The sequence below is a fragment of the Zonotrichia albicollis genome, chromosome 5, assembly GCF_047830755.1.
Source record: "Zonotrichia albicollis isolate bZonAlb1 chromosome 5, bZonAlb1.hap1, whole genome shotgun sequence".
Taxonomy (NCBI): domain Eukaryota; kingdom Metazoa; phylum Chordata; class Aves; order Passeriformes; family Passerellidae; genus Zonotrichia; species Zonotrichia albicollis.
Window position 1 is genome coordinate 27084249 of NC_133823.1, and position 25801 is coordinate 27110049.

Consider the following 25801-nt stretch of genomic DNA (forward strand, 5'->3'; position numbering starts at 1 on the left):
TTCTAAGAATCACCGGGGAGCGCCGGGCCCCGGCGCGGTGACATCCCACAAGGGCCTAAGGGCGGGCGGGGTGTAGGGCAGCTCGCGGTCCGACCGCACGGCCGAACTACACAAAACCGATCCGTCTTTCCCACAACGCCTCTCCCGCCTCCCTCTAGCTTTGCGGGGTACTCGGGAGCGGCGGGGCGGCCGCGCTGCTGCCGGGCCATGTGCGCGGCCGGGGCGGGGCGGGGCGGGGCGGGCGCAGCCGCGCTGAGGCGGGGGCGGTGCCCGGTGCCGCGGAGCCGCCCCCGCCGCCGCCCGCCCCGCCCCAGCCGCAGCTCGGCGCGGCGCGGCTCGGCATGGCGGGGCTGCGCTTCCCGCAGCACGGCGGCTACTGCCGCGCGGCTGCGGCCATGAACCTCCTGCTCGGCGTTTTCCACGTCCTCCTACCCTGCTTTCGGCCCGGGGAGGCGCAGGGACAAGGTGAGAGCGCCGGCGGGGCAAAGCGGGGCGGGGATGCCGGCGCTGCCCGCTCCGGGCTTGAGAGCGGAGCCGCCGCCCCCGTCGCCGTCCCTCGGGCGGCTGCCGCGGTGGCAGCCCGGGGACACAAAGGGGGCCGGGACGCGGCTCACCTCTCCCCCCGACTCCGGTTCCCTTCCTCTCGGCCCCGCGGTACCCGCCGGGCCACGCGTCTCTGCCGGCCCGCCCCGGCGCGGGGAGCCCCGGGCCGCCGCCTGCGGGCTCCGGCCGCCCGCCCCCTGCCCATCCGCGCTTTCTCTCTCTCTGCCCCCGCAGCCATGGAGCCCATCCCCGGCGTGGTGGAGCTATGGCAAGCCGAGGAAGGGGAGCTGCTGCTGCCCGCCCAGGTGAGGGGCGCGGGGGGGGGGGGGCGCGGAGGGCCCGGGGCCGTTGCGGGCGGTGCGGGGGTGTTGGGGCCCGGCGGGCGGGCGCGGGGCCGGCGGGGCGGGGGCGGCCTCGCCCGCCGCTGCTGTCACGGCGCAGCCCCGGCCCCGCGGCCCCCCAGCCTGGCCAGCGGCGTGCTGGTTCGGCTTCATTTATTTTCTGTTTGGGGTCCCCCCCTTTAATTATTTATTTATTTTCAACTAGTGCATTTGTGGTCGGAGCGCACCAGACGGGCCTGTCGTGAATACGCATATATTTATATCTCAGGCCTGCTCAGGTGAAGCCATTTTTCCCCCCTCAAATGACACATCATTTATGGTGCCGTTCCTCTCATTCTAGCGCATTTTGTTTTTGTCTTGTTTAGCCGCTTTCGTTGGGCAGTAACAAGATGTGATAAATTCTGTGCTGGCGAGAGGAGCCAATATGGTACAATGCCTGGCGGGGCTGGTGAGCGAGGAGGGGCGCTGGGAGCGGGTCTGGAGTTTATGGCATTTGAGGCAGTCATTTAACTCGCACTGACGGACTCTGCCATATGTTGAGCTCGGCCTTCTAGACTTCCAGGCACCAGGCTCATAAACGGGAAGAAGCAGTCCTTAGAGACATCATCTTATATGAGGGGCAAAACTGGGTAATTTATTTGTCTTAAGCCCATATATCATTCTCTGTTTAGTGCTCAGCCACTGCCACCCATTAATGTAGGGAAAAATAGCAGAAGTGCTGTTTCTTAGCTAGCTGATAATTGATGCTGCTTCCCAGCACCCAGCATTTTGTACTGTGGTGTTACGAAGTGTTATCTATTGTATGTCCAAATGATTTTATAAGATACATTTGTTGTGCTGTTGAGATTTTGCCTGTTGCAGATGTGGTAGTAGCTAAGGGGAGGTGTAGAGTCGCTGTGCAGAGATGCTTGAGGAGCACAGCCTTGTGCATCTGCATTCTTTACAGTGGAGATATTAAGATGCATTAGATGTAGAACTGTGTAATGTAGTCATTTATAGTTGCTTCTCATAGCGAAGCTGCAATTGAGTGATGATGACGTGATGTTTACTTCCTGAGGAGATTAGGTCCTCTTGGAAAACACTTTGTTCTTGAGCATCCTCATAAAAATATGCTTTAGCTTGGCTAAAGAAAAACCAGGCATAAATGACCCGTGAATTTGGCGTAGTTGAGCATATGGTCTTGCTCAGTTCTTGCAGCAGTGAAGACAAAGCTGAGGCTGCTGTTCCTCCATCATTTCTGTAGAGGTTACAGGCAGGAAAGAAAGAAGTCTTCTGGCTTCAGTTGTGATGGAGTGAGAAGTAAATCACAATAGGGTTGCTGCTTTGGGAGGTTTAAAGTCAGATGAGCTGGTCTCTGAGTACCAGTGGTGCATTGACTGGTTTGCATGGTTTTTCCCCTCTGAGCTTGAGGACTACAGCAGCATCTGATGCATGAGTGCCTACTCAAGCTGAACAGAAGGACTAGGCTCCTCAAACAGGTTTTAAGACAAAAATGTGGTTACAGACCCTGATGCTTACTTTTGTGTTTCCATCCAAATGTGGATTTGGGCTTTACCCAGCCCTTGTTGGGCTTTAGCCCTGTGGCCACATTTGAAACCACCTTTTCCATTTGTTGTGGTGAGGAGGAAAAGAGGTTTCCCAGAGTCCCTGCGGATGTGGCGAGGGACCCTTTCAGCACCTCTTTTATGGAGCGGTGGCACTGGTGCGCAGTGGCTGGTCATGGCTTTTCCCTGGATGCCCAAGGAGTGGAGGGCTGCCCATCCAGCCACGATCCTCTGGCTGGTGTTTGTGAGGTCCTAAAGACGTGTCAGCATCGCTGCCCTCCTGGGTGACTGCTGGGATGGTGAGGGGCATCAGTGGAGAAGCCAGCATCAGTTCCTGAGATGTGGAAAGTCGCTACATCTGTTAGCATCTGGCTGCCCTTTGTTAGAGAGATGTTTAAACTTGCAAGAGGTTTATTGCTTGTTGATCACGTTTCACTTTAAAAAATGGTCTGACCTACTACTGCTACAAGGAGGTTTTCCATGTTCTCTTTCTTGTAAGAACAGAATTTTTCAGTTAAACCCTTGATGAGGATTGTTGCCCAGTGTTCATGTATCACAGCAGTGGTGATGTGATGGTGAGGGTGCAGTAACAGGGAGAACTTCCTTGCTTTTGAGTGGTTAATAAATGTTGTTTAGTAGGGAATATCCAAGAGTTGCTTCATTCCTATGTTTGAAGATGGGTCTTGATGAAGACTTTGGGAAGAGGATTGTTCTGGCCCCTTGATTTTGTTTTTCCTGCTTCTTTTTGGTGGGAGTGTGGCACCAATGAGGATTTCACCTGCAGAAGTGAAAAATCCAGGGAAGGAACTGTGCATAATCCTCTGCCAAAGCACCTCTCTCCAGCTGCTCTCAGCAGGAAAATGGATTAGGTTGCCCTGTCTGCCAGCCCTTTAGCCTGTTTCTGGCGGGTTACCAATGCTGTCTGTTGGATGTTTTTCTCTTTCTGTCATGCCTTTACACTATTATCTTATTTTCCATGCATCATCAACTGCCTGCCTGTGACAGAGCAGTTTTGAGCATTCCTTGCTGCCTGCAGAATTTGAGGATGAAAGTTGGGTGGATTGGTAACCCATTCAGCCATCCGGTTGCCTGCGCATGCTTTTGTTCCAGGAGCATGTAGCGAATAAAGACATCACGTTAAGGGGTGAGGGAGGGGAAAGAAAGCATTTTAATATTTGTAGTTGCTTTCTAGGCCTTTCACAGCATCGCTTTGTCTACGTGAACTGCATGAATTTGCATGCTGGAGCGCAGCCGCCCAGGGCCCCCGTGCCTCCACCCCGCTTGGTTGTTCTACCTTCTGTTTCCTCTTGCTTCCCTTTCATTGTTTGTGCTTCTCGTGTGCCCCCTCCCAGCTTCCCTCTTATACGTATTTGTGCTTTTCCTTTTTTCTCCTCCCCTCGGGCTTGTGGGCTTTTGATTCTGGCTTCCTCTGAAGGCTGCAGAGCTGTTTGGGGATGGCTCACCTGCTGCTCTTGCTCCGCAGCCGAGCCCAAGGGTGCCCGGAGCGCTGCAGTTGGTGACGGTGTGCGTGGGCTTGTGTGCTGGGGCTGAGGGGGAGCTGGCTGTATCTAGCCTGCTGACTGTCTTCCACTGGTCTGCTGCTTCCTCCAGCATTTCAATGTTTCTTCCTGGATTCCCTTTTTAGCTCTGAGACCAGCTGGTTTTTCCCAGTCAGATGCGGTGGCTGTATTCCCTTGTGCCCGTTTCTTCTTTCTTGTTGAAGGTGGTGTGAAGCGTGGAGTAACCACAGAGCACCCACTGGCCTTGCTCTCCTTCTCCTTGCTCTTAACCTCCCTTTCATAGCAAATGTCCTTGGGATGGGCAGCTGGATTTTTCTTTGAAAACCAGTGGGATTTTGACATGGAGAATCTTCAGTGTGAGAGACTTGATTAGAGCAGTTGTGGTTTTTATAGGTCCCTTATAATTTTGTGGTTTTGCATGTTTGTTTGCAACTTGTTAATACATACTCAAGTAAAATGCTTGAGAGAAAAGCTCCTTTATGTGAGACTTGACACCCAAGCCATTCATTCACCACTAAAGGCTGAAAAAGCTCCAGATATTTACAGCCAGGTTGTAGCACTTCAGTGCAAAGCTGAAGGGCAGTTAGTTATGTTTTAAACATAACATACACATACAAGTGTAGGAAAGAAATACAAATGGCAATTGTTGTTCAAGGCCTCCACCACTTAAAAGAGGTATCAGAGAGTCATCGTTGTGTGTTTCTGTCTGTGAGAAACCATGTAGGTGGTTACTGGGAGCATCTGAAGGCAGGGGCAGGCGGGTTGGGTACCTGCAGAGCGCTTTCACTTTGGCCCCTTCAGTTCGGAGAAAGGGACTACCTTAAAATGACGTAATGAAGGTTAAGTTTTAGTTCTTGTTATCACAGCTGAAAATGACAGCAAGTCATCAAAGTCAGTGTGTACCAAACTGTATTTTGATGTCAGTGCAGTGCTTGACTGATGTGATGGGTTTTCTCCTGTTCCTGTGTGTCACATGTAGGAGATGAGCAAGATGTTTCCTTAGAGGAACACCTTGTGAATGTTTCAGTTTGGTTGCATATTCTAAGGAGATTACAATAACTTCTTGTTTCACTTTACTGTGACATTGTTTCAGGTGTTTGAATTTTAGAGGAAGATACAGCAGTGTTTACTGTATCATAGTTGTTATAGGCACTGAACAAATACAGAACTGCTGGCTGAGTTTTCATTAAAAGGCTCTGCTCAGGTTTGAAAGATGTTATTTTTCTCTTTTCCCAAGTAGTAGGAGCTTGTCTTCAGTTTCTGTTCTTCAGTGCAGCTCAGGGGCTAATAAGGTTAATTGTTCTGCTGGTTTTGAAAGCTGATGAAGATCTTGATCTTACGTGTATTCATCAGAGATAGGCGGCACTGCAGCGTGTCATTAACGAGCCCATGGGCTGTGCACAAATTAGATGTACAGAGTCACCTACTTCAAAGCAGGGTTTGTCTGAAGACACACAGTTTGTGTGAAAGTCTGAGACAGGCTTGGAGTGGGAATTGTGTTCCTCTTTGGGCTTTTAAAAGGCTTCTCCAGACTGCCAGCTGAGCTTCTGGATGGTGCTGATAGGACTTGGGGCTGGATGGCCATGCAGATTATGCAGTAGCTGTCAGCTCAGGCTCTTGAGACTTGTGTGACACAAGAGGGGTGCTTTCAGGGGCTTTCCAACAAAGATAAGCACCTGCCCCATATTCAGGATAGTGTTAGGAGGAAGGGATTTTTTTTCTTCTCATAGGTAGACTGTTGGGAACTGCATTTTGACTTTCAGGAGGTCTTGCTGCCTTCCTTCCCCCTGTAGTCCTGTAGTTTGAGAATACTAGTTTCAGTGTAAACCTTCATGCACATGTAACCTGGATCACACAGAGTAGTGAAGACAGGAGAAAGCTGGACATTGAGGTCTGTGTATGATCAGAGTTGAAGGTGATTTTTAATTTTTTTTTTCCTTGCACGGTTGAGATGTGCTGTGGCTGCATTGTAGACTGGGAAGTTTGCCTCATTGTTGCTTGGTGAAAAGTGAAGGGGAGAAATAGTAAGGTGGCTAGTGTTAAGGGTGAGCACAGTGTAATGACACAGACCCAGGTTTCTGATGCCTGGCAGATGCTAAGCCATTTAAAGGAGGAACTAAGCCATTTAAAATGAGGATAGGTTGCTATCTGGCCGTGGCAGAGGCGCTGTTTCTGGAGAAGGTGGATAAGGAGTCCTCCAGTTCTGCTTGGTATTGTACTGAGGTCCTAAAAATACAAAAGGAGCTCGGAGAAGCTGGAAAATGTGATGGGTTTGTATCATGCCATCCTGGTGAAGTCTAGCAGACAGGCTTTGCAAGGTCTCTAGAGGAGATGGCTGGGTCTTCATGGGGGCCAGGTGCTGGGACCTCTAGGTAGATCTGAGCTGAAGAGCTTTGTTGTGTCCTGCAGATCCTGGACAATTAGCATGGTGTTTCCGACCTCTGGGCAGGCATACAGAAAGATTGTCAAGTCCTCAAATTAGCTTGTACTTCCCTGTCAATCTTGTTCCATATTTGGTTATGTTATGGTGGAGGCTGTGCTGTGTCTCTTGTATGAGCTGCTTGTGACAAAAGATGAAAGTTCAGATGTGTCTGGTAGCTTTTGGCAAGATCTGTATTAGTATTATCCATAAGGTCATTATTTTAGACACAATAATTATTAGCATTAATCTTAGCATTCAGCATATTTGCTGCCATAGTGTGGTTGTCGTTTTTCTTCACTACATGAAGCTCAGATCTTCAGAAATCCTGCTGCCTGTCCCATTCAGTAGGCAGGTAGGACTGCCTGATGTGCTTAACATCTGAAGCCCGTAGAAAGATGTTTTGTGTTTAGAGGTGATTTTTTTTCCCAGTAGGTGGTGAAAATAGGTAAAGTCAAAGCTGGTGGCTTGGGGCCTGTTCCGTGATACGCTTATGTGGGAAACATGTAGGAGGGGTGGTGGAAAGTACAGCCTTTTAATTTTAAAAGATTTTTTTTCCCCTTACCTTTTCATTGCTAAGGTCTCTAGTTCGTAGAGTTTGTAGAACCATCACCTGCAGAAGCAGAAGCTGGGAAAGCTCACCAGCTGTTCCTGGCAGGATGACTGTGACCTCCTCCTGAAAAATGTTAATTGCCCTAAAGTTGTCCCTGGTTTCATCAGCAGGAGTTGAGTGGCTGTAACACACTTCATTTTGAGTTTGTACCTAAAGCTTTCCTGGAGATCTTGGCCAGTTCAGAGTAGCTACCTCCTTGTTTTAAGTGGATTTCCTGCAGGGAGCTCATTGAACCAACACTTGAGTTCATTTCTGTAGACAGCTCAAAGTGGTTAGTGGTGAACTGCAAGCTGACACAATTCAGCTGCATGTCTTGAAAATTACCTGAGTGCAGCAGCTGAGCTAAGATGATGTGTTCAGAGCTTCTGCTCTCTCTGCTTTCTGTACACTCTGCTAGTCAGTGATAAGATCTGGGTTTGGGACCTCACCGTGCCAGTTGGAATGTGGTACTTTGCCTTTGCTTTTGGCATTGACAGGTGATCTGCATTTCAAGGCATTCTGCAATCTATTTCCCCAGGTACTGGCTATTGAAATTTACTGATGGGGCAAAAAATTTGAAAGTAGAGGAAATAGTCTTTCTGTAGTTTCAGGGTAATTGTTGGTTTTAGATTCTGTGTGTGAGAGGATTTTGTACAGATGCATAAATGGAGAATGAGTCTGTTCGCTCAGCGTTTGGGAAGAGCCAGCAGAGTACCTAGGTTAAGTCACCATTTATCTTTTGCAAGATGAGCTGAAACCTCAAATGGGATGTCCATCAACCACCTTACCTGACTTGTAAAGGAGTTATAGGAATTCTAAGTTTCTGAATTTGTTTTGCTAACAAGTCACATGAAAATCCATCTGTGATGGAGTTAAAGTGGTATATATGTCCAGTGTAGCATGTTGTGGTTCTGAGATTCTTACACAGTATTTTCTCTGTTTGTCAGGCTGATTCGGAGGAGGATGTGGAAGAGCATCCACAAGAGCAAAGGTAAGGTAAACTCAAATGGAAACAAGAGCATTGAAGTTCATTTTGGTTTTTGCTTTAGGAAATACCAAAGTGTAATTAGGGCAGACTACTAAAACATTACTTTTTTCTCCTGCGTGTTAAATAGTTCTTTATTACTTGTGTCTTACAATTTTCTGAACTTAATGTTAATATTGATTTATTAGCAAAACCAAAAAACCTGTGCTCAGCATATGCAAGTACAAAATACCTTCTTGCATCTTTTTCTCCTAATCCTGTCTCTAAGATGAATTTATTTCTCATTGCTTTCACACAAAAAATTTAAATGTTTATTAATTGTTTTGTTGTATATTTTATAATTAATTTTTTAAGGCAAGGGACAGTGGTCCATTACAAAATTTGTAAATGTAAGCAGTCTTGGAGTGCTAATTTGCACCAAGGCAAGGGAAGAGGTGAGGGAGATTTAAAGCCAAAGGTTTATTAATGTGTTGCTATGGAACAATAAATATTCTACTCTTATGTCTTGAAATCAGATAAATAATGAAGCTCTTCAAAACTATAGCCACAACTCTGTGGTTTCTGTTAATATCAGGCCTTCTGTTTGGAAGGGATGGGTAAATAGCATCACAGATTATTTTTTAAATATGCATTTAGTTTCCTCTGAGCATCCAGGTTAAAATGCTTGGACATCTACCAGTGAAACGCTTCCTTCCTTTGGTATGTGTTAATGTGGTTACAGCTTTCAGTACCATGCCAGCCAGAAAGATCACAAGACTTAAAACAAACATGTGGAACAGCACTGTTTTCTGATGGCAGCAGTCAGCCACAAATGCTATTCTCATTTATCTCCAGTCTTTGCCCTTCGCTTGGTTCTGAGAGCAAACAGATCTGATAACACACAAGCCTTGGAAGCTGGCAGAAGGAGTGAGCCTGGGGAGCGGGAACGGGATGGTTATGATGGGTCTGTCCTGCACTGCAATGCTTCTTCACATGGCTTTTCCCCTTGCTGCCCCATTGGGAGCCTTCTCATCTGAGCCCAGCATCACATTAAGGCTCCTGTGCCTCATCTCCGTGGGAATTACAAAGATGGTTTGGAAACAGGATGTGAGAATTACTGTGGCTGCTGACAGCTGGTGCTGATTACTTGTGCTTGCCTAAGTGCCCCAATTCCTACCTGCAGAGGGGATTTTTTTTTCTTACCTCCTCTTGTGAAAAGAAGGGTACACTACTGAAAACTGCATTTCCCTGCACAAATACAGAAGTTTCTGATTTTTTTTCATCTGGGAGCTATTATATTTTGGATGCAGAATTTTTACTGTGTAACTTTATTACCTGCATGCTTTCTTTATTGAGAGGTAGTCAGAAGGAAGAAGTCTCTAGTGCTGTGCTTAAGTTTGTTTCTGATTGTTTCCTTAGTAGTCAGAGAGATGTAATTTAGATGAAACAAAAATTCTCTACTTGCCTGTTTTTCTCTGGAGGTGGATGGGGTAATTGGCTGCTATGGCAATAATAAAAATATTGAAAATAATTACCTCTTGAGACTCAGAGAGGAAAAAGTGATAAGTGATTTGACTGGGTTTTTTTTACATCATTTAGGTGCTTAAATTTTTTTTCTAGTAATTATTCATTTTCAAAAATGAATTTGTTTTTTGGGAGTAAAGTTTGTAGAGGTTCACTTGCATCGTGGAAACATCCTTCTATTGTCATACTGAAATGCTTCAGGAAACTTGCCTGAACAAATCCTGGCTTGTGTGCATCTTCTAAACTATTTTGGTTTGCTGCTGTATGTAAACACATACATAGACCTGTGTGCGCTTTACAAACTGAAGGAATGTTATAGTGTGGACTTCACGAAAAAGAGGCAGCAAAGGTACCTTGGAAAGATTAGAATTTCTTAGTTTATTTCTGGATTAATTTTCATTCCTGTAGCTTACATTGCTATATGGTGAAATCATGGGGATTTCCTTTTCCTGTAGCAGCAAAACCTGAAGCTTGCAGCATCTTCATCTCATTGTCTGACTGCATGCCCTGGGGAAATCAGCTGAAGCTACTGTAATTTGATGTGAAGCTCCAAGAAGCAAAGCACCTTAATGTACGGGATAAGCAGAGGTTAAAGGAGCTAGAGAAATCAGAAATTTCCCCAGAGATGAGGGAAGTATAGGGAGTTCATAATCTTGGTGCATAAAGGAGAAAGTCTCTTTCAAAAACATTGTTTTATTCAGTTTTTGATTCTAGGTTAGTGGGTTCCTTGGGAGCCTGTTAACCTACTTTGAAAAAAGCGAACACAACAAAAGCAGTGAAGTATTAACAGTCTGTTAACGGACTTCCTGTGCATGTGCATCATCAGATCTTCCTTTTGGGGTGGTCTTCTTGGTTTGCTGCTCTTGTGGCAAGTGCACAAGGGAGATGAATGTGATCTTACCGTTTCTGCCTTAGGTTTAGCTTTAACAAATAGAGAAATTTGCATGGAGGTGAAAGACATTGTCAAAATAGTAATTTCTGTGAAGAGCTACTTCAGAGGTGAATGAGAAATGGTTGATTAGGTCCATTGGTTTGCAGCTGCCCTGAGCGAGGAGAAGAGCATTATCAACTCTTTAATTTCCACCCTACAATTCCTGCTATTCTGATTGCTTGGATGCTTCCACAGGTTGCTTCATGCTGTTTTGTGTCTCTCTGGATCAGATTCTGAAATAAGAAATGCAGCGTAGTAGACACTTGAGTACTGCTTCAGGCCACAGACTTTAACACAATTAAAGTCATGTGTATTTGTACTGGCCTGTCAAAAAGCTTCGAGTTTCCTAAAAACCTTTTCTTACACTTGAAAGCTAGGAGTGAAAAGATGTCTTTCATAACAGTCAATGACAGATGTTGACTGTTGTTGTGTTTGGAGGTTAGGTTTTTTTTTGTTTTTGTTTGTTTGTTTTGTTTTGGGGTTTTTGTACACCTGCCCCTTAATCCAGGTGATTTTGGTTGCCACAACTGGCAGTTACAAATTTTGAAAGTTTAGGTTCTTGCTAAAGCAGCATAGTGAGTCAGGACCCAAGGGAATGGCCTGAAGTTGTGTAGGGAGGTTTAGGTTGGATATTAGAAAAAAGCTTTTTCAGCTTTTCTTGTGGGCCACTGGAACAGGCTCCCCTGGGAAGTGGTCAGAGCTTCAAGCCTGACAGAGTTCAAGAAGTGTTTGGACAACACCCTCAGGCACCTGTGTGGCTCTTGGGGATGGTTCTGTGCAGGGCCAGAAGTTGGACTTGATGATCCTTGTGGGTCCCTTCCAGCTCAGGATATTCTGTGAAATGCAGAAGTCTGGCACAAATAAAGAGACAGTACTGTCAGGTGACGTGCACAAATGATGCTATCAAAATTTTTAGCCTTCTCCTTCAAGGAAGTGGACTTGGACTACAAAAAAAAATTAATTTCATGTGTATGTCATTATTAGTACTTGGGTTTTGAGGACTTCTGGAGAAAGGTCTTTGAGGATGCAGTTTTGCAGCTGGCACATTAAGGAACGTTTGCACCAGAATAAACTGCTGTACTCAAGTGGAGCACGCATTCTTAATATGTGATGCATAGTGATTGTCTATGAGAAGGGAAATCCATAAAATATTAGAAGTATGGAATGAAATTAGCCAGGAAGAGGACATTTTCCAGCCTTTTCCTATGGCAGGGCATACTTTGCTTAGAGTTGATGGGTATCAACTGCTAGGAAAATTCCAAGTGTGATGCATTTGGCTCAGTCAGGCATTTCTGTTGAACCTTTGCCTTTGATCTCTGGAGAGCATTTGACCCTGTGGGCTGGAGCTGCTTGGAGCAGTAGGTGGTACTGGCTCCCAGTGGGCTCTGCTAGGGTGTCAGTGCAGCCTGGGTGTGACAGCTGATGCCCAGCACTTTGACCTCTCCTGATTGCTTGGTGGAATTACTCCTAATCCTGTTGTTTTTGCTGTGCCTGTGAAATAGTGCTCCGGATACAGAGGAGAAATTGAAGGTAGAGGTAGCAAGGGAGCAGCTTAGTAGCTGCCTGAGAGAGAGCAAAGCAGTGGAGGTGCACAGACTGCAGAATTGCTAGGGGCTTTAGGGAATACTGAGGAGATGGAGTTACAGCGTTTGTTTCAGGAAGAATCCGAGTGGCAGTGGGAGAACGAGCCTCCTGTGCATTTTGAGACTGTACATTGCAATTCCTCCCTGGCCACAGCCTCATCTCTAGCCAGGAGGCACAAATGAGCTCTGGCACTGTGGATGGAGTATTAAGACACTTCAGAGGTGACTCATCCTTTCAAAAAGCTTTGGTGCCATCACTTGGTCTTGGTGCCATGACTTTTGACAGTCCCAATTAGAAAGTAGTGGCATGGGACTAGTGGTATGCCTGTGTGTCAGATAACTAGCTTGGGTGGTGGCTATGGCAGGAAAAAAAAAAGATTGAAAAATAGGTTAGGATCAACCAGATTTTCTTTTTCCTTCTGCTTTTTTTAACTGAAATGACTAAAAATTGATTTTGTGCCAGCAGAAATGTATGAATATTAAAAAAAAGGTTTATGTTGTATTTATTTTTAAATATCTTCTGTTAAAATCAAAATCAAAGTGAGTGAGTATGCATTGAGAAAGAGTTTCAAAATGAAAAGTTGAAAAGTAGTTCTGAGAGTGTCAGTGAGTGCTTAAGCTGTCTGAGAGGAACCATCTTAATATTTTCAACCTAAGCTTGTATGGAGTACCACTGATCATTTAGACTGTCATTAAACTTACCCCAAAAGTAAATTTAACTACATGAAGACTTTTTCTAGAATATATGCTTGGTCTTAACTTGTAATAGTTTATATATATATAATAAGCTGCTTTTATTAAGAGTTTAGTGTTTTTAAAAATTTTTCTTTTGCAAAACAAGCAAAAATCCATGTGTGTATTAATAAAGAAAAGAAAAAGTGGAGTTTCTTGGGAAAAAGCTTTTTAGTCCCATTACTGTACTTGCATAAGGTACAATTTCTGCAGTATGCACAGAATGTATGTTTCTAGTGGTTAGCACTAAAACCTTCTTAAATATTGGCAAACTTTTGTTTTTAATTGATAATCATGGCTGTTGTATCCCACTTCCACTTTGTCTAGATCATCAAGGGACTACTAATTTTAAGTTTTACTGGATGCCTAAAGAAATGAAATCTACTTAATCCTTATAAGTAAGGGAGGAGAATTAAGATGGACACACCCACCTATAACACTTGGGTAAAAATCCCTAAGGAAACACCTGTCAGGAACACAGGGTATTGTGAAACTGGACTAAAAGCAGCTTACTGAAAAGAATTGCAAGAAGTCAGTGAAATTGGAGGTTCTCTTGTAGATGAGGAAACAGATAGTTCCTTCCATAGTAATCAGTGTTACTTTTTCTCTCCTTCCTTATGCCTCTGCCAGGCACAGCTAGGGTGGCAGGCTGAACTCCTGCTGCTTTAATTGTTTATCTCTGTTTTATGTGGCAGTTGATTCACTGATGAACTTTGCCTTGCTGAACTTTGTATTAGATGCTGTTAGGAACAGCTCTTCATGTGGGCATTGCTTCTTCCAAAATACCTGTCCTTTTACAAAAGTATGTTACTTGCCTGATGGTACATGGGGTAAAAAATGTGTTTTGTTTTTTTCCCTGGGACATTGCATGGCAGTGCTGTGTGCTAACAAATGTTTCAGCTATTGTTTGTTTCTTTATTTCTAAATTGTTTTCAGACATTTCATAAATGAGATAAATTGCCCAGGCCAGCTGTACAGTGTTTCATACCAAACTGAGGAGGTGACCCTGTGGCCTTCTGTGATCGTGAGATAATGGCACGTGGCAGTCTTGCACTTGTTTGCAAGGAAATGTCAAACTTCTGTCCTCAGTGTTAGGTCCTGCTTGACCTTGATGGAAATACTTTAAAGGTGATGTGTGGCCATATTTAATTACTCTGAGACTTGCTGTTGCAGTCCCACTCATCATCAAAATCTTGTCTGTTTGCATTGAACAAACTGCTGGAATGTGTATATTTTTCTCACTTTTGTGCACTCTCTTGGGCTGGAGGATGTTCATGGCTGGACCAGAGACTCTTTGATCTATGTTAGCTTGTATGCCATCTAAAATAGACTTCCTCATCTGTAGGTGACAATTTGGCTTTGAGAAATGAAGGCAATCTTGGTGTGGCAGTTGCCAGTTGGCACTTTTGCGTTTGTTTGGCTCATGATGCCTTGAAAAGCCACACAGGCTTCTATGGAAACACCAGTTTCTATACTGGTAAAAATAGCAGGCTGGGCCTGTGAGGTCATTGTTTGCACAGGGATTAGTGTGTATGGAGAAATTGTGTTTGTATGGAGAAATTGTGTTTGTGGATATGTGCTACTGGAGGAAACTTTCTCGCATGTAATGATCTGTCTTAAAAGGACGAACTATACTTTATGTTTTGATGCCCTATATAGTTACTTCTTTGTCTTCCTCTGTAAATAATGTCTTCACTTTCTGTTCTCTGTATCTTCTGCAGATCTCTTGCATACTGTCTTATGGCATCTCTACTTTTTTTTTTTTGACTTCTGTCTCAGCCATGCCTGAAATGGTTGTAGAGTCTGTACTGCCAGAGGAAGAGGATGTCTTGCGCTCTGTGGCCTAGTGCTCTCCCTTGCCTTGTGCAGCCCTACAAGTTCTCTGGATTAGAAGAACTTGTTTTATTGCCAGGTTAATATTCACTTGTGATCATTCTCTGGTTGGTTTCCCTGTTGCTCTCTGGCAGCATCAGCTGAAAACGTGCGCGGAAGTTCTCCCTCAGTGTCTACAGGCTGTTGTGTGGGACGGGTGCCCTGTGTCACCTGCAGGATGTCGTCTCTGTTCTGTTTGTCTCACGCTGGTGTGGCACTGCTCCGGACCTTGTGGCATCTTTTTGCTCTTTCCTCAGTCCTTCAGACCTGCCTCTTCCTGCCCCTGCCTTTTGGGCAGACTGGGTGGTTGTGTGGTGGTACCTGTGCCAGGGCTGCTCCCTTACCTGCAGTGCAGGAGGAGCTGGGGAGGAGCCCAGCCAGATCTGCACTGCTGCTCACTGTTGGTGAGATGGACGAGATGAGCAGCCAGTCCTCAAAAGTGTGGGGCTGAGACAGACAGCTTCCTGTGTGTTAGGGACTGCTTCTTGTGTGTTAGGGACAGTTTCTTGTGTGCTAGGAGTAACACCTTCGAGTGTGGCTGTGGGGTAGGAGTGGGGCAAAGCACTTGCACTGGGATGATGGATAGCCTGGGGGACAGCTCCTGGGTTTTGGGTGGATGGTGTGGAGAATCACACAGTGGCAGCACTGTGTGAACAGTTGCTAGCTGGTGCACACACGTGCACATCATTTGTTGTGCGTGGTTTTTTGGGTTTTTTGAGGTTTTTTTTGGGTTTTTTTTTTGGCACTTGGTAAGCTCCCCACAGCCTATGTTTTGGGATAGAGCCCACCCAGAATGCATGCCCTTTAGAGTTAGGACAAGCCTGGTCTGAGCAGGTGGGACAAAGGCATATGGTGTCTTATTTCCCATTGTGTTTAGTTCAGTACTGGCTGTGAGAGAGCAGAGGCAGATCTCTGCGCAGCCTGTTGGTGCAGTCGTTCAGCAAACACACGGGGAAGGTGAGCTTTTAATGCCAGGCCAGTCGCATGCTGCTACGGCTCTGCAAGTCTGCTTGGGAACATGGCATTTTTCTTGTTAAACTTAACCTGATTTGTTTTGAAAAAGGGGATGTTGGAACACATTTTGTGTGTTTAGAGAAAAGGGAAAGAAAAGCAAAAGTAAACAGCTGCTGTGGCGTGTTTGTTCATGTTCGTTTGTAAACTTTGTGTCCCTGTAGCCTGTACTTGCTGCTTCTGTAATATAAGTAGTTCAGAATAGGAACTTTCTTATTATGCTTCTACTTTTACATTTTAATACACTGGTAATGGATTTCAGATGTCTGTTAATCTCAGGCTAATCCTTCTGATTTGTGGGCAGTGGGCCACAAAGGATTTAGCTTTTGGTCTGTGCGTTTATTATAAATAAATTATTTTCACCTCCATAATAGCTGTTTCTTAGTTGCCTATAAGAGGACTTAATTTGCAGTAATTTTACCATTTTGCAGTTAAGCAACAGACATCTGGAATTGTAGACCAGTGTCAGCAGTCTGAAAATTGACACAATATAAGAATTTAGCTTCACCATTTTTCTACTCTTGCAGATTGGCAAATTGTGACAAAATAGAAGAAAAACCTAAACAATAGTTTGCTCACTTGTAGGAATTTGTGTGTAGTCTGCTTCTGAATGACCAACCCCATTACTCTCATTTGATTATTATAAGCAGAGCATGAAGGGTCTTGAAATCTATCTAATGTAGTAATAATGAGCTATAGGCACACTTGTTACCTGACTTTCATCTTTGTGGATACTCAATGTGACACAAGCCTAGCTTTTAATGACTCACATATTTTTTTGACAAGGAAAGGTTCTCTAGGAAAGCTGCGCTCATGCCCTGGCAGTGGCTCTGACTGCATGACTTGTGGGCACATGGATGAAGGAGCCTTTTCAGTAGTTTAGGTGTTTGCCATAGTATAGTGGTAGTTATAAATAGTTGTAAGTTCAAACCATATGTTGTCTTTAGACATCATTCTTTATCCACTTTCTTCAGTATGTGCTTTGGGAAGAGACTTTTTCTTTTTGGTGGTTATTGCAAAATACCCAACTCCCTTTATCATCAGGAGAGAAAGGCCCCATCCACTTCAGGGAGGGGAAGAGTATATATCAAATATTATACTTGCATGTGACAATGGTGTGTATTAACTCTTTTGCAGAGTTCTGAGTACTCACCACAAATATTTGCTTTGTATTTGTAGAAGTTTGCTTTCATCAAATAAGCTAGTCACCTGGGAGAAGCATGTGATCATTGTGAATAATTTAGGTGTCTGCTTGTTGTCTCAGGAGTCCACCATTCTGTGTTGTGTCCAGGCTGCCAACTGAGATAAGGAGGATAGAGGGCAAAGCTGTGGTGTTAATTGTCACCTTATTTTTTTCTCCACCTCCTGGCCCCAAAGTGGTGTACAAATACAGTTGAGGGGTTTTTGTTGTTGTTGTGTTTTTTTTTTTTTTAATTGTTTTGTACCTTTTAGAAATAGCAATGGAAATATAATTAGGCAAGGATAACTCAGGATATTTTGTGCGTGTGTACAAAATAGACCTTACTTTCTGTAGAACAATTTGACTTTATATAAACACGGGAGTTTCTCACACACAGAAGCAGCTTTTTTTGCTCAGAATTATGAGGAGAAGAAGAAGGAAAAACAATTTATTAGAGGAAGGTGAGAAGTAGGCCTCTGTTCTTATTTTTACTGAAGTTCTTATCTTCCATGTCTGCTTCAAGATACTGTTGCAGAGCTCTAGCTAGTTGTTTACCATCTGACCCACCTGCATACCAGAACTCTGCAGATGGCAAAATCAAGAAATTTAAAGTGCAAAATAATGCTTCTAGTTACTGCCTGATAAAAACCAACTTCAGCTTTAAAACTTTGTGAGGACACATGAAGAAGCTGTAAAGACTTGGAAATAATAATAATAAGAAAGATGGTGTGTCCTGTTCAGCGCTATCAAAAGTATGGGCTGTGTTGTTTGTTGTTTCGGAGTTGGATTTTATGAGAAAGAAAAAGTTCTGTGTAAAATGTTTGTTTGTAACAGCATGTTCTGTGATGAAATATGAGAAATGCAGAAAACAACTCAATATTTATTAAGCCTAAAACATTTTTTGGCCAATGCGATGGTGCCAAAAAAAGTAACATAGTTGCACTTGCATTATGAAAGAGCTTGCTCCCTTTGCAGTACTAAGATTTGAAGCTGGTCTGACCTTTGGAGACACTTGCACATCAATAGCATGATAATTTGACACACATGAAAATGCTTGGGAAGACATTCAGAAGCCTGAGTTTTAAAAATGTATGTGTGTGAAAACAGTGGTCTTAAGCCCAAATTGTTCTGGTATAGATTTTTTGCTGACTCTTTTGCATGTATAAATCATTATATATTGCTTTTGAGTTTTTAAAATTGCTATTTGTTATTTTAATGTTTCTCTCTGGATCCTGTTTATTTTCTTTGAGACAGTGAAGCATAATTCTGTTGTTGCATATGCACCTCTCAAAACAAAAAGTTAACTTTGAATTGAATAGGGAGTCTCAGCTTTACAAAGTAGATAGAGATAAATGATGACTATCTGCCCTGTTGGTAGCACATTTACATTTATCTCATGAGGAGAATTTCCCAGCTTTTTTAAATCATGTGAATGTTGATATCTATCTAGTAGAAATTTAATAATCTTTCTTTTTTTACTCTTCTTTGTTGTACTCTGAGACCCCTGAATTCTGCCATGTTCCAACAGTTTCCCCTCCTGAATTAATGGAAGGCTTGATTGAAAAGCTTTTGAGAGTTCCAGGAGAGGATCCAAAAGGGAATTGTTATAGAGACTCAGATTTCTAGGAGTTCTAGGGACTGCTTTGGGTCACTGTGAGTGCTCCTGTTGACTCCTGCACACTTCTTTCAGAGCTGACAGTGGCTGTCAAGGAGTGAATCCAAACGTTAATACTTAACACTTTTTGAAGTTTGTTGGTGCTGAGGTCTGACTTTTCTTGTGAAGCTGCTTCAATTATTTCTGTGATTTCTGGTTATTATCAAAAGAAAATTGAAAAGATAATCTGGTATCCTGCTTCCTGCTGGTATTCTTTTTCTGGTGAGTGTTTCCAAAATGTTCCTCCGTGGGCAGCATGTGGGGTTGGTGACATGAGGCAACTCTTTGCAGTCCTTCAGCTGCAGGTATTTGTTTCTTATCAGCGAGGACAGGAACAGGTTCAGCAGCCATGCGTGAGACAAAATTGGGTTCATACATGTGTGTGCACTTTAATGCCATCTCCTGGCATTTGTTGGAGCAATGTGTTGTGCTGCCAGTTGGGAATGCACTTGGAACAAAGTGGGACTTTGGAGACTTGTTTGACTCTGAGCCAGCAGTCTCAGTATGATGTGTTTAGCACTGGAGAGAGAAAAAACAGATGCATGCTTGTTTTTTTATTATTTGTGAGGAGGATCCTTTGAATGGCTTCCAAGGTCTTGAGGTTCCTGCATGTTGTGCTGCCTTTTAACTCCTCGACTGTAGCGCGCTTGGACGAGAGGTGCAGTTTACACAAGCAATTGAAATCGCACGTGCACCGGATTTTTTAGGCTCTCAGACTTCCTCGTGGCTTGTGTCAGCACGCCGAAGTGCACCGTGTTCTCAAGGCTTTTCTGGGTGGGAATATGTGGAAGCTGTCAATTACTCTGTTCCAGGCCGGCGGTTCATAAACCAGTGTGGTCTGTGGGGACATTTCCCTCATTTAAAGCCATCATTTTCACTTACACTTCAGTGCTGGCTGTTGTCATTGCACAACACAGCTGAATCCTGAGAGAGTTGAATGATAAAAAGCTAAACTTAGTTGAATTCTACTGAATTATCTGACAATACAGTTGATAAATTTTCTTGGAGGATAAATCACAGTGATTCATTAATAAAACAGTTGGTTGCATTTGGTAGAAAATAAAAAGTGTAATTTTAAAATTTAAAGTAATTACTTGACTACTTCTTGGAGTATGAAGATGTGCATTGCATGAAATGTCACAGTAGTAGATACGAGGTGTCATCCTGAAAGATTTGGTTGCCTTTGCAGTAGTTAATAATGCAGAAATTATTGTGTGAAGTTGTTTGCTCCCTGCTTGAAGAGTAGGGACACTCTTACAAGGATTATTAAAAGGGTTCAAAATTGAAATAAAAAGGGTTTGTCTTTTTACCTTAGAACTCTACCAAAGTTATTGACAAGTGACTGTCATCATGCACAGAGCTGGACACTCATGGTTTTGGTGCATTCTGGGCATCAAGCACTAGGTCCTGGCTGAAGCAATGCCATACAGGTCAGCCCCTGCACCATGCAGTAGCTTCAAATGCTGAGCATTTTGGAGCAGTGATGCTGTCACTGTACCTGAGTGCTGCCCAGTGCGATGGTTGCACCGGTGTCCTGATATTAAATCTCTGGATGGAGGGGCAGTGGGGTTTTGCTGTGGGATGTGGCAGGAGGAGAGGGGTGGTTTTGTTTCCCCTCATTAAGTTCCCACTGTCTGGCTAGGTCCCTGTCAGTGTTTGTCTTGCAGCAAACTACACTGTGAGGTTGCACTGAGTGCAGTTTGTTCCCCTTTTTGTCCCCTCTGAGCTCATCAGTTTGTGTTCTTTGGGGGCAGAGGCTGTGGCTGCGCCTTAGGTCCCACTGGACTTCCTGCTGCAGAAACAAAAGGCACTCTGCAACCACCAGACCTTTCTCTGGGGGTGCTGCTTACAGGTCACGTCTGCTTTGGTGCATAGGGCTCTCCTCTTTAGACTGATTCCTCTCACCAAAGCTCAGAGCAGTGTGTTGGGTAAGACAAAACTCAGCTGAAACAGGATGCCACCATCCATGCATGGTTGCCTGACTGTGGGGAGATAGCTGGGCAGCCAGCAAGTTGCACATGGCACTGGAAACTGCTTGGATGTGATGCTGAACATGACTGGGCCAGAATCTGGCAGCAGGGGAAGGACGGGGTGTAATTGCTGGGAAAGGCAAAGGCAGGGGCAAAGCATGGTGACAAGTGAAAAAACGCTACAGACTGTGAACAGAACAAAGCAAGGCAAAAAGCCGTGCCCTGATAAAAACACCAAGTGAACAAAGATACTGGTAGGTAGGGAGCAAATGAGAGCTTGCTCATTTCAACTGATTCCCTTGATCAAAACCGATAAGGGACAACAGCAGATTTCAATCTTAACAATGAAGGGAAAGATACACAACAACAAAAGGAAAATGAAATGAGAGAAAGGAGGGAGTGACTGATTCATAACTGCGTGCACCTTGGGTAACCACCACCTCCGTTCACGTCAAATGATTTTAAGGGTCTCTGCAAAACAGAAACAAGTCTCTTGGCTGTGGCTGGCAGATGTGTGCAACAGTCCTGCTGCACACTGACTTGGTGTCAGCTATTATGCAGTCAGCGAGTCAGGCCTCACTAGTGACATTGTAGGTCACCTCTCAGATTTTGCCTTCATAAATTTAAGTTGCATTGTCCTGTCGATGCAGTTGTGGTTAGCATTTTCAAGTTAAGGTATCTGCACATCAATAAATGTACAACAGTAAAGACTTGAACACAGAGATGATAAGTACACTAACCATGTAAGAAAAAATTGTGTAATTCTGGTTTGTTTTGTTGTTTTCGTTTTTTTTTTTTTTTTTAATGAAACTAGAAGAACAAGAAGCAATGTGCTGCCTTTGGCAAGCGAGCAGCCCTGTCATATATTGTAGAATAAGTTTTGCAGTTCCTTACTGTGTTGTGGATTTAACATGCCTGCTCAGTTTTTGTGCCTGCCTGCTGGTGCTGTGGGCCATGTACATCTCTGGTTTGTGTCTAAATCTTGATTCCTGGCAACTGAAGAAGGGCAGAGAGCTGAAGGGCCTGTACTTGACCGACTCCTTGACCCGTGCTTTACGTGCTTTGTTGCTATTAACTGCCTTTCTTCAATAGCTATTGTCTGATTTCTGTCCTAGTGTGTTCTGTCTTTCACTGGAGGCCTTTGCTGCGAGCCTGCTGCCTGCAGCTCGCGAGGTGCCTGCTGCCTGCTTAGGTATTTCTGTGGCCCATCACTGACCCAGTTTCTGCAGCGTTTAAACTGCCCTTTTCAAAAGGGGACATTTCTGGCCTTTGTGAGTGCTCTCAGTGTTGCTGGGATAATGTGGCTGATCCCGCAGATGCGGGTAGTCGCTTTAAAACAAACACACACCCCTGCCCTGGTCCCCATGCTTTCAGTCTTGCTTGGATTTTTTTTCTCTCCTTGTAAATAAAAACAATTATTCATGCTTTCTGGTCATTGAAGCGATAGGCTGTGTTTTGTTGTTTCTGAAACAATCACTGAAACGTTTGCTGTGCAGGGAGGGCAGGGCAGTGCCCAGCCATGCAGAGTGTACGCTTCCAGATTTTAAGATGAGGACCTTTGCCTTTATACCCAAGCTGCAGAAGCTTGTTTGGGACTTGGAAAACTTCAGGTTGTCCCATGTCATCTGTGACTTTCCCATGCTGCCTGACTTGGAGGTTAAGCCGTTCTGGGTGTGCGTACTGGTTCGGGGACAATGACACTTGGCTTGAACATGCAGATCTTCTTTATTTTCCCTTTACCCACTGAAAGCTTGCAAGCTGTGGAAGGGTAAGATCAGGTGTTGAAAATGTGACTTTGTGGTAACTGCAAATCCACATTACCTACTGCTGGCCATGGTTTGGGGCAGCGCCTTAAGTTTCTTTATTTCCTCTATATTTCTGCCATATTCGTGCCAAAAGCCACATCTTCCATTTTTACATGATTGAAGATTTGCCTTACAAAGCCATGGTCCTCCTTTTTTAGTGTAAATTATTGCCATTGAGTGACAGAAGAAGCCTCTTCAGAGGCTGGATGCATTTTGCTGATCTTTGTCTTGCTCTTGTATGTCCATCCACATATCCAAATGCTCCAATAAGAAGGGGCAAAGTGCTGTGTGTGAGTCCTGCTCCTCAGTCCACCTCAGCTGCTCCTCTGCTGATGAGAAGCCCCTCTGGCTTCAGTGGGACCTTCGTGTGGGTTCCCATGTGGGACCATGGCATTAATTTGCTTATCTTGAAGAGACAGAAGTGTTGAGAGATGAATGGCCAAGACCAGTTAAATACACCTTTGGGCTGCAGAGGGATCTTTTTCGTGTCTGGAGGAGCTTTTCCTCTCGTGGGCAGCTTGAGAAACCCCATGTTTCTTCTGTATGCAGAAACAAAGTGCATCCTTTACTGCAGTGGAGGCAGATGTCTGGTTAGAGACTTGTCAAGAAACTAAAAATAGCTTTAGTAATGCTTTGCCTTTGGTTTCACAGGTGAACTTTTCCAGTTGGTGAACTCCGATTAGCCTCCTAGCTTTGAAATAAAGGCCGAAATGCAAGAGTCTAGGGGAGGTAGAGTTTTAATATTGTACTTGATTGCAAGTACATTTTTTAGAGGGTATAAAATAATCAAAAGCTGACTTCCTGCTGTTTTTTTCTGCTAATTTCCCTCCCTTTCCTCAGAGCTATCCTGCTGAAGGAAACAAATGTTAACTTGTGGACTTTAGGTGCCCCTTGCAGGAATTCAGAGCCATAACATACCTGAGGTTTCTTTGGTGGTAGACATTTTGTTAATAAACCTGTGAAGCAGGCTGCGTTTCATATGGTTCTGTGTTGTATAATAGCAGAATGCTGCAGCATTTTGTACATCAGAAGAAATTGGCTGAGAGCATGTGCTGTGCATTGGCTTCAACAGATCCCAGATGTTTTGTAAGGACCCAATGGTTTCTGTGATAAGCGTTGCAACTACTAATCCTGGTAATGCCAATTTTTTTTTTTTTTTTTTTTTTGCCAGTTTGAATTTTCTGGTATAATTTTTTTCATATCTGAGTGTTTCCTTTAACAGCATAATCTAGTGAACCATAAATACACAATAGTACTTAGGAGTAGGTCAAAAACACACTGTGAGCATGCTTGTTTTTATTAATAGCACTAAGTCATGGGGCTGTCTTTCCATTTTGCACACCCCAAAGCAGAGTGATGAGTGACACAAGGCAGGAGACCTCAGCAAGCTGCACTTTTCAAAAGGGGCAGCCTGGGAAATTGTGCAGGCTCTCTGCAGTGGTGTCCTGTCCCCTTGGGGGTTTACAGGCTTTAGGTGAAAAAGTAGCAATGATCTGACACTGTGCAGGATTCCCCTTTCTTTGTCTGACTGCAGGAGGGGATGTAGTTTGAAGTATAACCAGAGTTTTGTATGGGAAGCTAGAAGAGAAAAGCTCTTTGTTTGAGAGTAGGTTTATATGACTGTGCTATTGAAGCATAGAGATGATGAAAATGCACAGTGCTATCAGTTAATAAATGCCAGTGAACAATAAAAATAACCTGCTTTTTTTATTGCTATTTTTAAGAGGTTCTTCATAATGTTCTGTATTTTGTGTCCTATCTGAAAGAAATTCCACACATCACATATGGCATAGATTCAATGAATTAGTGCACCAGAACAGAAAGCTTCAGCAAAGGATGCTGAAACATTTGGAGGGGGCCTAAAGAGGATGTAGCACATCCCGACTGGGAGGGGTGGAAAACAAAAACAAGAGAGTGATGCTGTCGTGAGAGTGTTGGTGGTTTGGGGTTGAAACTCCTTTTTCACTGTTGGTATTTGGCTAGTGACTTTAACTTTTCATCCTGAAGATTGGTAGTGGCCCCTGGAGTGTGAGGGAGCAGCTTAGTTTCCTTGGCATGCATAGGATGTGTGTGACCACAGCTTCCCCCTGCAGCACCACACTTACAGTACCTTACAGAAAAGTGTAGCCTTGCTTCTTCTCCATATATTTTTATTTGCATCATATTTTCATATTTATGGAGTACAGCTTGTGAAAATGCTTTTCAATTACATGAGAAACTGTGTATTTTTTAGGAAACTTATGCAGTTTAAATTTGAGGTAACAAATTTGAAGCATTTGGAGATGCTTCAGAAAGTCTTGTATGAAGTTCCATCTGCTAGAGGAGATAATTAAGTTTTTAATACATTTGTCAATCAATAGTGGCAATAACTTCTGTCCTTATAAAACTGAAACATAGCTCTGAGAAAGCTCGTCTTGGTCTATTACTCAAGCAAGTGGTTTGGTAAAAGGATTTTGCAAGTGGTGCATGGTTTTAAGGTTTTGAGGGACTTCCCCAGCATGTTGTCAGTTTGTAAAATAAATTACTGCCAGTAGAGTGAAACTGTATATTGGAGTGTTGGCTTTTTTTTTGTATTTGTAGCATTTAACGCTGCCTTTTAGCATGCTTGGAGATAAATTGTACAGTTTTCCATACTGAGCTCATTTCGGTTGTCTGTCTTCATACTGGCTAAAACAAGGCATGGTATTGAATGCTCCTGGGTAAATTGCTATTCTTAAAGGTTGATGCTCAAAGATTACACTTTGTTTTTAAAAATTTGGGCTGAAATTCACAAAAGAGGAAAAAATGCAAAGTCCAGATTGATGCTTTCCACTATTGGGGTACTTTTGTAGCTTTGAGATGTGATTTTAGTGACTTTTCTGTAACTTCTTTTGAGGGAAACTGGTATCAGATGCACTGTCCAGATTAACAGGAGTAAATTAAAAGCAGAAGTTACTACTTTTTAAAGTCCTAAGTCTGAGTTTTCTTGTGTTTGCTTAGTTTCCTTTTTAGTTAGCATTCTTTTTTTCTTTTCCCAGGGAGGAGCAAGGCAAGGGGAAGGATGGTGGGATTTTCGGCACTTAATGGGTTCAGTGCAAATATTTCCTATGGGTTGTTGAGATCCATGCTGTCCTACAGGCCTTTCCTTATAAAAAAGAAACTTAAAGGCTTGGATTAATGTAGAAACAGCAAAAGGCAGCTCCTGTAGGAAGATTATCACTCTTGATTACTGTAGGAAGATTATCACTTCTTAATTATTAAGCAGGTCAAGCTTATCAGTGACCACAGAGCTCTTTCATGCATTTTGCTGAACTGCTGCAACTTAAAATGGTTTCTCTCAAGATAGAAATTTTTGGCTGTGCTTGATGTAGAAAAAGGAAATGGTTGGGTGCAGTGAAATTTGACAAGAATGTGACTTCCTATTGCTGTGAGCTTTGCAGCCCCACAGTGCTTCCTGTCGATGCATCCTTCTTTTCTCAAGGCAAGAGCCAGATTCTCAGAGCTGGAGGAAAACTAGTTTCCCTGGCATGTGGAAATGAAACACTTGAAGGAGGAAGGGTTGCTACTTACTTGACAGAAGCTGGCCCTTTGCTCTTCAGCTTGGGGAGAGTTTTTGAATAAAACTGGATGTGCTTGA

The 25801-nt window shown here is 43.8% G+C and overlaps 1 protein-coding gene across 3 annotated transcripts in view; it reads left to right on the forward strand.

Annotated features, from left to right (window-relative positions):
* The first annotated feature begins 282 nt into the window (after positions 1-282).
* The window catches only part of TMEM131L (transmembrane 131 like), a 78270-nt gene continuing 52751 nt past the window's right edge, over positions 283-25801 (forward strand). For 2 of the 3 annotated variants that reach the window (XM_026792931.2, XM_005486352.4), the window contains exons 1-3: positions 283-465; positions 778-848; positions 7907-7950. In XM_026792931.2, coding sequence (XP_026648732.2) covers positions 342-465; positions 778-848; positions 7907-7950 — 239 coding nt within the window. In that variant the 5' untranslated portion in view covers positions 283-341. The remainder of the gene's footprint in view (positions 466-777; positions 849-7906; positions 7951-25801) is intronic. The other variant, XM_005486350.3, reaches the window with a different exon arrangement.